Below are 16,136 nucleotides of genomic sequence, written 5' to 3' on the forward strand. Positions count from 1 at the left end.
TTTATCCACTGGCTTTGGCACTACGTGACTTCCAGATCTTCCCCAAAGTCAGAATGACCATGACACTGCAGCTACAGACCCTCAGGAAAGAGGACTCCAGAGCTGCTGCCGAAATCGGCAAGGACCATGGGATGTGTGTGTTCAAAGGAAGCAGGAACACTCTGAGGGGAGTTCGGGGCCATGTGCCTATGACTGTAGCTTTCTAAACGTTCATGGTACGCTTGGTCATTCCTCATAAATCCTAAGTGAAAAAGAGCCCCTATTGTATTTTACAACGTAATGGACAAGAGCTTGTGAATGTTGATGTGGTCCCCTGAAGCCCAGGTCTCTGGATACCTTACTAAGAACACCAGTGTCCTCACAAGCACAGTCTCTGCTGGGCTCGGACCACACATGGAGGCTGCAGCCGTGTGGAGACCCTGGGTTGGCCTCCTGACACCAGATACTGGGTTATTTGTCCTTCCCTCCTGCAGGGCAGGGGTGAAGTATTTTTTATTTTTTTGCATTGCTGAGTGATAATTCAGATGTCACTGGTATCATTATTTAAAGAGAAAGTTGATCACCAGGGTAAATTTTGACATCAGCATTTTTTACAGGAATGTACAGAAATCCAGTTTAAAAACAAAAAAAAAGGCAGGCTCCCACAGCCTCTGTTGATCAACTTTTAGTCATTCCTGCAGTTTTAGAAACTGTACATTCCATCTCCCAATGTGACCCTGAGGTCCAGGGTGCCCTCTGTCAGTTGATTCTCTCTGCCTTTGAACCCGGTGCCAGTGGAGGCTGGGGGTGTGAAGGGTTGTAAAGATCTTGCCTGGGTCCACCGCTGGCCCCACAGGGGCTGAAGAATTCCACCTGCCTGAGAGCGAGTGGGGCCAGTGTCTGCACTGCTCAGGACAAACCAACACTTCCAAACAGAAGTAGAGCAGAAATCAGTGGAAAGAGGGCAAAGACTAGTGTGATAACTAGTTTATACCTCAGAGCCACATGGAAGAGCCACTAACTTGGAAATGTTAAGGAGCTTTGCCACCCTTTGTATGCTTGGGGTCTAACATAAACAGACACTGGGGAAGTTTGAAGGTTGAGTGCACTTTTCTCTGATTGGAAGAAATAACTATGGCAGTCAGGAGAAGAGAGATTTAATCCAGCTAGGTTACAGGTTCCATCTACATGTCCACCAGAAGGTCGCCCTGTTTTAACTTTTGATTACGGTGCCAACTTCAATTAAGCCATGCAAAAATGTGCAGAGAATGCCAGGAAAATAATTGGCAGCATGCATTAACTTCTCCCACATTGAAGCATTATTAGGCACAGGTTGACATGCTCCCAAGGAAAGAAAGATAAATATGCAACAGGAAACACTTGATGAGCCCCCTACCTGTGCATGCTGACCCCACATTCCTAACCCCACCAAGTCAGCTTTCAATTGTGTTCTTAGCTCCTTGGTCATCCTAGGTAGGAAAACGTTATCCCCAGTAAACCTTTGCTTTTGCAAGAGATAATTTGCAATCAAAATGTCTGTTGAACAGTTTCCCAGCCTCTCTCTGAAGGTTCTTGGATTGTGGACACATTCTCAGATCTGTGGTCACATTTTGAGGTCCAAGCACATAACCTTCAGCCTCAGGTCCATGGATGTCTTAGTCACTTTCCTTGTTGCTGGGACACACATGTGCACCTTAAAAGGAGGAGAGGTTTATTTTGACTCAGTTTGTGGGGGGCTGAGTCCATAGTCTGCTGGCTCCAAGGCTGGGTGGCCTGGCAGATGGGCATTGCAGAAGACAAAGAGCTCAAGGTGCCTGAAACAGAGATGGAAACCCAGGCCATGGCCCCAGGGGCCACCTCCTCTAACCAGGCTCCACCTCCCACCCCACCTTTTCTAGACATGAATCCTACCAGTGGGCATCATTTGGGTTCTGTAAGAGTTGTTCAGGGTGCAGTTTGCTTCCCAGGACTGCTTGGAATGACCTCTGCTACTGCTGCTGCAAGAGCATGAAGGTTGTTAGCTGACCTGGCTTTCTGTCCCAAAGCACAAGACGACAGATCCCAAATTCTGAAACATTTGCGCAATTTTAGTATTTTATTTCCAAGCCTACATGTAATCAGAGCACAGTCATGGGGAGAGAGGATCAACACTCGACTCATTTTAAATGGTTACTCCATGCTGGAAGAAGCTTCCACCTTGGTCTCTTCATGCAGAAGCCACCCTCACAAATGCCCACAGAGAGGTTGCACTGGGGCCCCCACGCTGACCCAGCCAGTCTCTAAGATGCCCTCTGCGAGGTATCAGGCTGGCAGGGTGGTCAGGAGCTGGAGGAAGTGTGACCTTTGCCGAATCCTCTCAGAGCTTCCAGACAGCAGAGTGAGACCTGACCAGACTAGGGGTGGCAGGTGGGCCCCCGAGCCCTGTGCCCTGAGAGTAAAGGTATTGGGGGGGGGGGGCTGTGGGAGTGTGCACATCCCACTGATTCAAAATGTCACACACACACACACACACACACACACACACACACACACGTGAGCCTGCAGAGCATGGGGCTTCCTCTCCCCAGGCTAGTGGGAGCGGAGGTCTCTGTGGATTCCAAGCACTCCTGTTTCACTGCCCTGAGCTGGGGCTCCATTTGCAGAGGCTCAGCACCTAGGCCTTCCCCTTGTTCTAGGTCCAGGGAACAGGACCTCAGTTTCGTCCCAGCCCTCCACCCCCACTACATCACTTGACCCAGGCCTGGGTGAGCTCGGTCTCCTCGTGAGAGCTCCCACCACACCCAGGGAGGAGCACGAAGATCCCCAGCGTACCAGGGCTGGGTCTTGGGACTTCTCAAGGTCCCTTTATCACTCCCTGAGTGCATCTGTGCTGAGAGTCCACACTCCTAACACTGGCAGGTGGACCCGGCAGAAAGCAGGTGGCCATGGTGGGCATTCCCACTGGTGCAGGAGTCAGACATGCAGGGCACTCCCGAGTGGGATGTGCAGTGAGGAAGGAGGACCTGGTGGTCAGGGAGAGCTTCCTGGAGGAAGTGACACTTAACCTGAGTAAGAATCACCAGGGCAAAGCAGAGGGTGTGAGAAGATTCCAGAAAGATGGACTCCTAGGGCTACATCACATGCTATGGGCCTGGAGCCCTGTATGCAGGGACAGACAGAACCCCAGAACTGGGGACAACGCCCAGCCAGGGGGAGCCCAGAGCAGACCTGATGTCCATGCAGACTTGTCCTTCCTCCCCCTTCTTTCCTTCCTTCCTTCCTTCCTTCCTTCCTTCCTGCCTTCTTCTTTCTTTCCATTCTTCCTTCTCTCCCTTCTAGTTTTCCTGCACCCCCTTCCTTTCTCCACTTCTTTCCTCCCCCATCAACCTGCATTCCTGGAAGCCTTTCCCGCAGAGTCCCACTATCACCATGGAGATGCTCTCTCCTGACGCCTATTTCATGGGTCTCAGTAAGGAGCAGATGCCATGACAGTGCCACCTGACAAGAACTGTCACCCACAGATTCTGGAGACAGAATCGTTGACCGCCTGGAATCTCCTCTTGGACTGCTGCCCCAAACCCTGAGAGCCCCTGAGTCACAGTGGCCATGGCACGAGTCCAGCATTGCCCCCTCCACCCTGACCCTGCTCCGCTCATCTGGGCTGTGGTCCTGACACCAGGAGCCTGAGCACAGGAGCCTGGACATGGTGCTTTGTCCCCAAGGGACTTGTGTCCACACTGGTCACTCCCAGGAGTTCCCCAGGCTGCCTGACAGCAGGTCACTAAGACCTTGCATTCCAGGTTCCAGCCAGGCTCTGTCACCAGCAGGGATTCAGGACAGTGGCAGCAGAACAACAGGGGACACATTTAGTCCCCAGACCTCCCAAGCGTCCACCAGCCTGGCAGCAGCAGGAAGCGCAGAGGCCTCTCCTGGCTCCCTGGGGACTCACAGAGGCTCAGTTCCAGGGCCACCATCCAGTGGGGACTGGATTCTGGTGGCCTCGCTTGCTCAGGGCAGGGCCACCCTCTCTCTGTCCCTTTCCCTTTGCTCAGGTTGTGTCTGCCTCTGCCCACCCACCCACCCAGAGGACGGGCCGAGGAGGGGAAAGGGGTACACTGTTCCTGCTCTCAAACCCTGCTCGAGAGTTTGCCACCACTGTCTTTCACCAGGAAGTCACCAGAAGGGAGTTGGTGGCACATTGGACACTGTGAATCCCGGAGGGATGCTCTCCACCTCCCTGGGTGGGAAGCAGCACCCTGCAAAGTATCAGGGTGAGGAAGGGTGGCCTGGCACAAAGAGGCTCCTTCCTGCCGTCTCTGGAGCCCGTCCACCCCAGACAGGCTCCAGGGACAGCTGGGAAAGCAGGGCTGGCTGAAAGCAGGCATTCCCCGCCGTGGGGCACAGGCATGGGCGCCTGGACACAGCTCCCAGGAAGACAGGGCCCGTGGGGAGGGCATTTCCAGTGCTGGGTGAGTGGCTGGCATCCCCGGGTTAGGATGCATTGTCCTGGGTTTGCAGGCCGGAAGCCCAAGGCCCAGTGCAGCAGGGCCAGGGAAGCTGCTGCAGGAGCTGTCTTCTCCCAGGTCCTCCTTGGCATTGTGCCATGGTCCTTGCCTGTCTCTGGGTTTGAGTGGCCCCTTTGGATAAGATCGTATTGAATCGGGGCCACCTGAGGACCTCTTCAAATGTCCTCTGCCCAAACACCGCCGCCCTCGAGCAGGGTCCAGGGTGCAAGGAGTGAGGCCGTGCGCTCAGCCTGGACTAACCGCTTGCCTCATGCAGTTCCAGGCCCTCCTGCGGGGGTGAAGGCGGCAGCGGCCTCGGCCACCATGGTCTTCGTGTCCTGGCTGCCCCCACTCAAGCTCAACGGCGTCATCCGGAAGTACACGGTGTTCTGCTCACACCCCTACCCCACGGTAAGTTGGCAAACTCCCGGCCCTGCCTGCTTTCCCGCCCTCCTGGGTCTCCCGGAGGGTTCATTCGTCCCCGTCCTGTCCACACACGAAGCAGAGTCCACCCTCAGCAGCACCCTCGCAGCATAGGGGAGCCACCTGGAGTCCTATTTGGAAGCCCCCACCGCCCTGCCAGTGGCTGTCAAGCTGGAGGCAGAGGCCTTCATCTCTCCATAACTGGTGGACAGTGGAGGTCTGCTATGGATGTGGCTACAGGGCTACCATTAAACACTCACAGGCCCGGCCACCCTCCTACCCGCTGTCTGCCCCATCGCCTTCAGAGGAGGAGCAGAAGCAGGCAGGTCCCTGACCCTCCTGGGAAGGGACTGTAGTCAGCGCTTCCTGGCTCGTGTCCATTGGGCCTGACCCTGGCCAGGACTCCTGCTGGATGCACTTAGATAGTTCAGCTCCTGCCGAGACCTGATTCAAAACTCAGTCATGGCAGGAAGTCGGAGAAAACAGTTAAACCGAAAGTGGCACGTCCAAATTTATGATGTCTCCCTGGAGATCTTAGGGCATTTCCTGCAGTGGAGGCACCTTCGTGTCTCCTGATGCCAGATGGAAAGCTTAGTGCGTGGTTAGTGGGGTAAACGCAGGGGCTGACCGTACCCAGTGTGGCGAGGAACCCATGCTCCGTCCTAGCCATTCCACTGTGTAGTGTGGGGACCTTTACTGTTTACACCACCACCTCTGTCCTCCCCTCTCTAACTGGAGCTTCCCACCCATCGAGTATACTCAGAATCTCTTTCCTGCTCCCACCCTGTGACCCCATGCCACCTTCTGCACTTGGCTGCCCCCAAGGCTCACAGGATGGCGATCATGGTGCACCCTTCTGGGCCGTGCCACCGTCGCCCCCTTCCCTGGCCAGGCCCCACCCAGACCCGCTTTGCCCTAACTCACCATGGCCATGAGTCTCGTGACCATACAGCCTTCCCGCACACAGCACTCTGAGCTCACAGGAGCCGTGGGGTCCCCTGCTCGTGGCCCACGGAAGTGTTGCTGGTGGGGACCCACTTTCAGCCCTGTCTGAGGTTTTCTGTGTGCTCAAGCACTCACCCTTCTCTTGACTTGTGGGTCCCACTCGCGTTTGCTGCTGTGACTCCAGCAAGCTGGGAGGACGTTGCCAAGTGTAGAGCAGGGCAGGGCTCAGTCTCCTGTCCTCCCTGTGGGTCCCCGGCCCCCACTCTCACCCGCCTACCCATCCTCTTGGCTACAGATATGAGCATGAGAGAGGCCCACGCCAGACCAAGCTCTGGACCATGTTAGGTCCCGCCCTCCAGCTCCAGGCCGCTGGGCCCATTGCTCAGATTGCTTTACTCACCACTGACCAAACCATGGAGGCCATGGGCTGGGGAGAAGGGGACAGGGAGACGTTAAAAGCTGGCTCTGAGGAGGCAGGGCGCAGTTTGCCTTGGCCCCCTCAGCTGGGCAGAGTCCTCCATGGCGGGGAGTGGAGGGGAGGGGAAGCAGGGGACGCATCATCCGCACTGCTGTGTCTTCGCCCCGCTCCTCCTCCTAGTGCAGAGGAAGCCAGGCTCCAGCTCCAGGCTCCTGGGCCCTGTTTTGTGGCCTCTCCTGGGCTGGGGGAGGAGGCCTTGGCCCTGTGCTCAGCAGGAGGCAGTCTGGAAGAGGAAGAGCTGTGTGATCTGGAAACACGGTTGGGCAGTCAGCAGGGGGAGCCCACGGTTTCCCCAGGGCCCGCAACGTGGCTCTCTGCACAGGGAACACGACTTGGTGACCTTCTCGGCCACACCTGAGGTCAAGTAGGTCAGGGGGCAAGGGTGACCCAGGTTCTCACCCCACAGATGCACCAGGACCACCTAGGGACATCTCTGTGTCCTCCATGTCCCCACTGAAAACCCACTGGGGGCAGAATGGTAAGGGTATTCACCGGATGCCTGCGGTCTTCTGGGCCACGCCATTCATCATTTTTGCAAGGAAAGCCATACACCTAGCCCTGTCCTCACTACAAACATCACCTGAGCCGTGTCTGCTTAAAATAAAACAGTACCTTGGGAGTCAAGATCGGAGGACATTAGTACGTGTGTTTTCAGAGAGTGAATGCTTATAAATCCCCTTTACCACCTGTCTTGAAACAAGGAATTAACCAAAAGCTATCAAATTTTTTGGAGAGTAGGGTTTTTCCCTCATCCTTAGTTTCTGTGATTTATTTAAATCAGAAAAGGAGGCCGTCACTTTCTCTGTGGTTTGTGCGGTTTCTGCCTATGTGTCACAGTGACCACCAGGGGACAGCACGAGCTCTGTGTATGTCCCATGTCCCTAGATCTTTTTTGTTTAAAATGATTTCATAGTTGGATGTAGAACATAGGAGGATAAATCAGGGCACAAGATGCTTGTAATTTGATCTTCTTGTCAGAGATCCCTTGGAACTCCTGCCTGACCAATTCCTCTTCCGTCCTTGAGAAAGGACCTTAGGTCTAACGTTCAGGTATTTTCTCGGTACTGAGCGTTCACTCCACACTGTCCTACTCAGTAAAGAAGGCTGCGTCTGACACTTCACCAGCAGCAGGTGGCTTGCAGCTACTGGAGAGGAGTCTGATTCTGTCGCTGGTTGCCTAGAAACTGTGCTGGCCCCGGGACCTCACATCGCATCCAGCCCGTGGGTGGGACACCTTCTTCCATCCTGGACAGAGGCTGGCCTCAAGATCTCCATGCTCATTTGGGTCGGAACCTCGGGCACACAACGCATGCACTCTGGCTACTGATTTTACCTGCACCTGTCTGACTATCAGGTCACGGGCAGCTGATTTCCACAGCTAAGCTGGTTTACACAGAGCTTAGAAATCAGGTAGCAGGATCCACTTCCTATAGAAGCAGAATCCTCAGGAGGCACAAAGCTGACCAATGAGCAGGAGTTTTCTCGGCTTTTCCTGGTTCAGATACCCAGTAAGCACTGCAGGTGCGGGGCACAGGGCCCCGGGGGCTGCCCAATCTGAGCAGCGCAGGAGTAGCGTTTCCAGGAGGCAGGAAGAGCAGCTTCCACCCAGTTCATGAGGTCCTCGGTCCATGGAGGCAGGTGGGCAGCTGCTCAGCCCCGAGAGACTATGCTTTGCACGGCCACAGTGGGACCAATCCAGAGCAGACTGCAGCCGCCTGCCCAGTGACAGGAGAAGTGGGTGCGCCCTGACCGCCCTGACCGCTCCGGTGGCGACATCCGCTGCCACGCACACTGTGCCTCTCTGAGAGCACCGCATGCTTCCTGCTCTGAACTTCTGCTCTTCTGGTCCTGCTGCCGTGTTGTCAAGCTCTAGCATATCGTGCTCTTGCAGAGCTGTCTGATTGTAAAATCCTTTCTTAAACCATGTGTGGTGGTGCAGGCTGTGTGATCTCAGCACTCTGGGCAGCTGAGACAGGAAGCTTGCAACCTTGTGTTCAGCCCGGGCAACTTAGTGACTTAGAGAGACTCTGCTTCGAACTGAAAAGCACCTGAAGACCTGGGACACAGCTTAGTACAGAGGCCCTGGATTCGGTCCCAGTAACACACACATGAAACCTTTCCTCTTCATCTCCACTATCCTCTCTCTTTGCTCCTTCTCGCCAGCTCTCTCACTTCCACTGAACCATTCTTGTAATTTAACAGTTCTGAGGTTAAGAAGTCCAAGCCAGGCAGGCAGTTTACATCTGTAATCTCAGCACTCGGGGAGGCTGAGGCGGGAGGCCCCCACATTGGAGCTCTGAAACATGCTGCTTTCCCAGCCCTGTGCCCCACCCAGGGCTCAGGCAGCTCTGTGCAGGACTGGCCGCACCACAGAGGTCTTTCCTGTGCCATCCCTGCCGGCTGGCACGGTTGCCCTTTCCATTTCTAACTCTGAGCGTGTCCTGCCCTTGTGTGATTTGATAATTTCTCACTTTTTACTTTAAAAGCATCCTGAGACCTTCCGTAGGGCCTGCACGGATTTCCATACCAGCCCCTATCCCACCCTGAAGCTGCTAAACTCCGCATCCAGTGTCTGAGCCCCACCGCAGCCCGGAGATGTGTGTGTGCAAGGTGCGAGTGGGCACAAGGGGTCCTCTGCAAACCCATGTGGCGATGCCTGTTCTGAAAGGCTCTGCTGAGCGCTGTGTTTTTGCTCACCTGTCTTGAGCACTGGCTCTGTTCCGGCCCCTCCAGGCTGATGCTTGGTCACCACTAGGTCCGGGAACACTTGGCGGTGTGCTGGAAAAGTGCAGAGATGCAGCTTTGCGTTGTCCTCTGGGTGCTGACCAGGAGGTCTTGGGTAGAGTCAACTGGTGGATGGAGCTGCCGCCTAATGGGCCGGAGACTGTGCTACAGACCCTGGGATGCTTGCTGACCCTGACCTCGAGGGATTCAGATTAGATTGTAAATCACCGATGTGGAAATCAGGTCTTCTACCTGGTGACCTGACAGCAGCTGTCCTCACTCTGAGGTGGTAACCCAGCCTCAGAACCATCCCCATGATCACTCACACCCTGCCTTTATTGAGCTCCTGGGGCCTTTGCTGAGTTTCTACGGACAGGCACCTGCCAGGTGCCCTGAGGCTGACAGACGTTTCTCCATTCTTCGGGGCTCATGTCTCAGCAGCTCACAGGTAGGAGAAACCTGCAGAAGTTTCTGTGCATCTGTACAGACATCCCAGAGGTGGAAATCAGTCCCGGTTCAGAAGGCCTCATGAATATTCTTCTGCAGCTCTTGTGGAAACACTTCCTCGATGCCCGGTCAGTCCCAATGCAGTGCTGTGCACCTGTGTATCAGGCTTCTGCTCTGGGGGACAGTGGAGGGGAGGTCGCTTCACCCTGCTCATGTAGCCTTCGGGAACAGCCAGCTGCTGCACAATCTCCATGCTGGTTTTCTTTTGCTGTTGTCCCTGGCAGTCACTGGTTTTGCCAGGCCCAACCTGAAGCCACCCACTGGCTGCAGCTGCTAGAATGCAGGAGAGTGCTACTCAGCGAGATGCAGATACCTCAGTCTTCCCAGTCCTTGGCCCAGTGTTTATTCCTAGAGCCAAGGGGAGCAAAGCCTGTGTGGCAGTGGGGTTTCAGTCCAGCCTGAGGGGCTCTTTGGAGCCCCACTGCTTGCCTTTCTTGGCAGCTAAACACCAGGGATCCTAGCGCTGAGGAGGTTCTCATTCAGCCCCGACAGCTGGCAGGTGCCACGTGGATACAACACCTAACTCCGCTGGAATCTTCCTCAGTGTCTTTGGCTGACATATCCTGAAAAATAGAAGTGACTTTGTTTTTTAGAGCACTTTTTGGCTCACGGCAAAATTGAGCAGAAGATGCAGAGACTCTGTACATACACCCTTCCCACCCCCGCCAGCACCCAGCCCCAGAGAAGCACATCTGGGATGGATGATTTCCCCATGTCATCCCATCACCGTCACCGAGTCCACTGTCTACCCTGGAGCTTGCTCCTGGCATGGACTCTGTGGGCTTGGAGGATGTGTACCGACGTGGGCCAGCCGTGGGAGCATCCACAGCATAGTGTCACTGCCCTGAAAACCCCCGTCCTCTTCCTGTGAGCCCTTCCTCCACTGGTCTCCTTTCCACCTCCTCAGTCTCCCTAAGATTCTCTTCCCCTCGCCAGCTTCTGGAGCCTTGGAAAGAGTCTGGCTTTGGAAACATCACAGCGTTTTTATTTGGCCTGACATAGGTATGCTGTACTATTGAAGGAACCAAATTGGCTTTGAATCATTTTTCAGCTGAGAGTAATGGAAATTGCTTTTTTCTAATGCTGTGTATTATGCCAATATTATTTTATAAGTAAGAATTTTTTCACTCATTTCTTTCTTCTCTCAGAGTTCTATGGCACAGAACTAGTTCTCTCCTGCAGAATTTGTCAAATAGGTGACAACCAGCGAGCTAACTTGGTCCTGTAATGTACTTTTGGCAGACACGACACTGGGGTGGCTGGCGGAGAGGTGTTGGGAGCAGAGGGGATGGAGGCCGGGGGGCCTGGGAAATGGAAGGGGACAGATGTGGAGAAGACCCATCCCGATGCCTTTCCCAGGTGTTGACTTGCACTCACTTCCAAAACCAACAAGACCAACAAACAGAATTCACCGTACCTGAAGACACGCTGGAAAATGACAACAGCCCACGCACAGAGCAGCAGCTTTGGTAAACTGAGGAAGGTGCATAGGAGACGCAGGCCGGGCCGACAGGCTGTGTGCTCCACCAAGACCCTTGTGACCCTGTGACACAATACGATCACAACCCTCTTCCGGAAATGAACACTGGGAGATAAAGCAGAACCCGGGTCACGGTGAATTACATGCAGGAATTTAAAAACCGCAAATTAACCCAGCAAACTATTTATTCCTACTGGAGAGCAGGTCAGTTCTCTACCACTAAACAAAGATTTCCCATGATCCCAAAGCATTGTTAAAAAGTTGTCTGTCTGGTTTATTTTGCTTTGGGATAGATTTAAAAAAAAAAAAAATCAGTACCAAATACCATGCATATGAACTAGAGCTTGCAAGATTTTTGAAGAGCACGTGTTAACCAGATACGGAGCCTTCTGAAGCTCCCTGTTTCTTTGATAGAATTAGTTTTTCATTAAAAAGTTAATTGAAATGTTGTCGAAGTGGAATTATTTTCATGTCAGTCAGACAGGCTGAATAATTTGATCTGAGCGGCTGTGAGCTCGCAGTCAGTTCTGCACATTATTTTCTGTAGCACTCACATCCTTCTGGGTGGTCGGTCAGCTCACCCCCTGCAGCTCGCCCATCCTTGGCTGGTTCACGTGCAGCCCCACACACTGCTCTGAACAAGGCCTGGGCGGGTGAGCGGGTCAGGGCTCCAGGCCACCCTCGGGGCCCAGCCTCAGGGGAGAGAAGCAGCAGCATGCCCAGGCCACCACCGCAGTGGGCAGTGAGACACCTGTAGATGAAGGGCAGATTAGGCCCAACTGACCGGTGACAGAAACCTTCATACTCATCCGCGGAGCTGAATAGCGCAGGGGTCTGAAAGTGAATCTACAATCGTGGGGTAACGCCTTAGTTCTACAGAGGTTATGGAAGAGCATTTAAAGTAGGGCCTGGCGACTCATTTGCGCTTATGTGCAAAGGAGATCACAACCATGGAAGGAAAGCTACCACATCAGCATCAGAAGGGGAGAATAACTGGGAGCTCCTGGTGGGTGGCAGGAACCCGGACAGAGGGGACTTGCACTCTGGACCGTCCTACGGCAGCGGCCAGGAAGGCCCAGCCCTCCGAGTGCCTGCAGTCCTCAGCACCGACAGCTGCGTATTCCACTCTGGATACGGCTTAGAGGATGTGAAGATGTCAGGACTTTCACAAAAGTTTGCCATAAAGTATGAAGTTTTCATTGATTTTTTTCCCCAGGCATCTTAGAAATATTATTGCATCGCCTCAGTGATGATAAGGATGGTTTTAATAGAAGAATTCAAATGATTTTATTTCTGGACTTTAGTGGGAGGTGGTGAGAACCCTATCACACCTCGCTTGTAATTAACATTCTGTTTGCCAAGCTCCTTTCCGGTTCCTCGGGGACAGGAGCTAACCATGCAATCTGTGCACTGGCGGGCAGCTCACACAAGGGCTGTGGACCCCAGTCGGTAGCTGTTCGTGGGATCCATCATTGGCAGGCGTGGTTTTAGAGCTCTTGTGTCAATTTTCTTACCCTGGTCTAGAGAAGAGAGCTGTGGCTGGGGATCTGCATGGCTTTGCCCAGGGACCTGCCTCTCCTTGGTGCTCCTCACCCACGGGTGCCTGTCCTTCCACTTTGGCGGTGTCCCCATGCACCACTCAGCCCCCTAGGGCAGCACCCATGGCCCTGCTGCCCGAGGTGTCTACGAAGGCTCATTTTCTACTGCAGCTCTGCCCTCAGACAGAGTGCAGACCTACTGCTGTCAGGGAGCACCTCACACTGGCTCTGCTGCAGGCCCCAGCTGCAGACCTGCCCTTCTCAAGCCCTCCTTGTCCCTAATGGACCAAGAAACAAGAAGCACAGCTGTCACCTAGAGCTGCCACCAAAGAGGGATGAAAGCATAGTAAATGTTAATTTTGCACTCCAAGAGAGCACAGATGTTAAACACTTTCCAAAGTGAACCTCCCAGAGACAGAGCGCTCACACTGCAGCCCAAGCCCATGCGTTAATGCGAAGGGCCAACTCTGCGGCCAAGCCTGGACACTCGGGAGCCTGTGTGCTGGAGGCAAGCGCCCTGCGTGGGCCGATCCAGGTTCCCTCCGATGCTCTGCTCCTCTCAGCGGGCGTGGAGCAGAATCAGCCGTGTAAGATCACCGCAGAGAACACAACTGTGCCTGGGCCCAGAGCATGTGGTGCCCATTGACCCTGAACCCACAATCCCTGGGTCTCCCTCCCAAACCGGTGCCCAGCCCCATGCTGCAGTCCCTTAGGGTCCAGTTGCACTTTAGACAAAGCACAATCTACAGTCACTGCTGGCCCTGTTTGAACCCTGAAAGTCTACCAGAAGAGGAGCAATGATTTAGGTAGGAAAATGTTTGTACCTGGAAAGAACCCCTTCCCGCCTTCCCGCCTTCCCGCCTCCTGCCTCCCACGTAGTTATCCTGCTAGGGTGGAGGCCTCTTTCTCTGCACACCTCAGGGTTCACCCTGTTGCCCGTGGCAGGGGACACTGGGCTTTGCTCCCTGCTCTTCTCTCCACCCTCCTGTGATGCGTCAGAGTCCCTGATGTGTCTTCTCTGCCAGAGAACCAGGACAGGTCCGAAAATAAAAAGAATCCCTTCCCACCACCATGTACACCACTGTCTCCAGAGAGAGCCACATCTTAAGGTCTACATGGAAGCCAGCAAATTGCCTTCCTCCCAATTAGGTCTTTGTGTTGCAAAATCTGGCATCTGATAAAGGAACTGAACAAAATGTAAAGGCTGCCACCACCACTGCAGCTCAGAGTATGGAGGGCAATGTTTCACGGGGAAGAAACGGTGTTCTTTCTCAGCATGAGTGCTTCTCAGTGAGTGTGAAGGAAGAGGATTTCATCAGGTGACTTCTGCACCACCTGCATAAGCTTCTGAGGAGATTTCCCCTTCACTTTCCTCACTGATTACCTCCTCTTAGTCCAGTGTTTGAACTGAGCACCACCCAGCGCTAAGGGTTCTGTTTCAAGGTAACACTGTGCAGTTTGCAGCGCATCTCTGTTGGAGGCCTCCCCCGGCCACGAGGCCAACCCACCCTCTGGCCCCCCTGGCGTAGCCTCCTCCCCTGCCACCCTGGGTGGCATTCAGCCTTCTTAGTGGTGACCTGTGACCTGCTGCATCCTTTAGGGCTGCTTAGGGCTGCCCTTTCCCTGAAGGAAGTGACTCTTTGTCACAGTGAAATGGCCTTTGATCACTGGTAATGTCATTTACTCCTAGGTCTGTTTTATCTGGTGCTGAATAAAGGTCCTCCAGATTTATTTTGGTTAGTGTTCCATACCTATTTTGTCCTTTGATCTGTTAGTACTTTTTTATTTAAAATACATAAATTTTGTATGTTTAAAATACATAATTTTATGTGTTTAAAATACACAAATTTTGTCCTGTAATCTATTAGCACTTTTTTATTTAAAATACATTCCATGTATATGGTATACAATTGGGTATTGCTTTTATGTCATGTTTGACAATCTTTGCCTTTGATTATTGAACCACTTACACTTAACATAACTATTGATATGGATTGGTTCGAATCTATAATTTGTGGGGTTTTATGATCCTATTTGTCCACCTTGGTATGTTTTATCAGGCTTCTTTAGATGAATTTTTAATGGTGAAATTTTTATTTTTCAGTTGGTTCATTAGCTTTGTTTTGCCTTATGTTTTGTGATCTCAGTGGCTTCCTAGGATTGTAGCACAGACGTGTACCTTGTAGTCCACTGTGAAAGCATGAGAACATTCTCACACTTACTTCCATTTTTCTTCCATCCCATTTGGACTATCACTGTTAAACATCCTACTTTTGTGTGTATTATTAACACAGCATATTGTTATTAACTTTTAACAAATATATTTTAATGATATTTGAATAATAAGAAGAGCATCGTACACTTTTGTGGCCACTGACCATTGTTAGGTCCTTTCTCCTCACTCCCCTGTGCACGTATCCCCCTTGGTACACTTTTTCTTCACTGGCAAGGATTTATTTTGACATTTCTTCTCCTGTGGATGTGATGAGTTATGTTGTTAACTATAGAATTGGGGTTTTGTGGTTATTTTGTTTTATTCCACTATGCTTTTGTTTCAGTATTTTTAAAGATGTTTTCCACTGTCTTATTGCTAGGATTGTTTTTAAAATGAATCTGCTTTATAGAACACATCTGTCTTTTGGTTGCTTTTATCATTTCTTTTAAAGAATTCTGTTGTTCTGTGGCTTGATGTCGTACCCAATGTTTTTGTGGCTGGAGGTCCCTGAGATCCTTATCTCTGTGAATGTTTAGATTTCACTGACTTTAGAAAAGTTTTAACGGTTATTTCCTTTTTTGTTGTTTTGTTTTGTTTTTTTGTTTGTTTGTTTTTCCTATCCTTGACCCTTTCTTTAGGCACTCAGTGCCACTGAGACCTGTTTGTCTGTTGGGTACTTGACAGTCTTCTGAGGTTCACTAATGTTCCGTTAATTTTTTATTCGCATTTCTCTTTGTGATTTATTTATTCAGACATCTTTAAATTTATTAACTTTTTGTACCTGAAATACCTAATCTTCCAATAATCTAGTCTACTGAGATTTTCTTTACTCTCAAAAATTATAATTTCATCTCAAGTTTGACTTGGGTCTTTTTTTATCTTTCATGTATATCATTACATTATTAACATATGCAGTTATAATATAGCTCTAATACAATTAAAATAACTTTTCTGTACTTGTCTGCAATAATTAATGTCTATGTCAATTACAAGAAAACTTTTGTGGAGGACCACCTGGACAACTCTTCTTGAATAAAGACCTACCCAGCCCCATCTCCATGCACTGATCTGCACAGAGCTGGCCAGGCCATTTCCTTTCCCCTTCAGTTGGCTCTAAGCAATGTACTAGTGCTGGCAGAGGTGCTGATGCATAATCTTTGAAGCCAGGCAGCAGCACTGTTTCCCTGCCCCAGTGTCTACCTAAGTATGGCTGAGCCCAGCAGGATGCACTGCCACTGCTCCAGGGCTGTCAGCTGGGTTGAGCCTTGAGATAAGAGGCTCTGACTTCCCGAGACACGGAAGTGTACACATCAGAAGCTGCAGCATCAGCCTCCTAAGTGCTAAATGCCACCGCAGTTGTGTC

At 52.0% G+C, this 16,136-nt stretch overlaps 1 protein-coding gene across 2 annotated transcripts in view; it reads left to right on the forward strand.

Moving 5' to 3' along the window:
* Nucleotides 1-16,136, forward strand: part of Dscam (DS cell adhesion molecule) — a 549,020-nt gene that overhangs the window by 471,202 nt on the left and 61,682 nt on the right. For both annotated transcript variants that reach the window (XM_063224581.1, XM_063224582.1), the window contains exon 20: nucleotides 4,741-4,874. In XM_063224581.1, the coding sequence (XP_063080651.1) occupies nucleotides 4,741-4,874 (134 nt within the window). The remainder of the gene's footprint in view (nucleotides 1-4,740; nucleotides 4,875-16,136) is intronic.

The sequence above is a fragment of the Cavia porcellus genome, unplaced genomic scaffold (genome assembly GCF_034190915.1).
Source record: "Cavia porcellus strain 051 isolate PalLab524CR breed Dunkin Hartley unplaced genomic scaffold, mCavPor4.1 scaffold_15, whole genome shotgun sequence".
NCBI classification, from domain to species: Eukaryota; Metazoa; Chordata; class Mammalia; order Rodentia; family Caviidae; genus Cavia; species Cavia porcellus.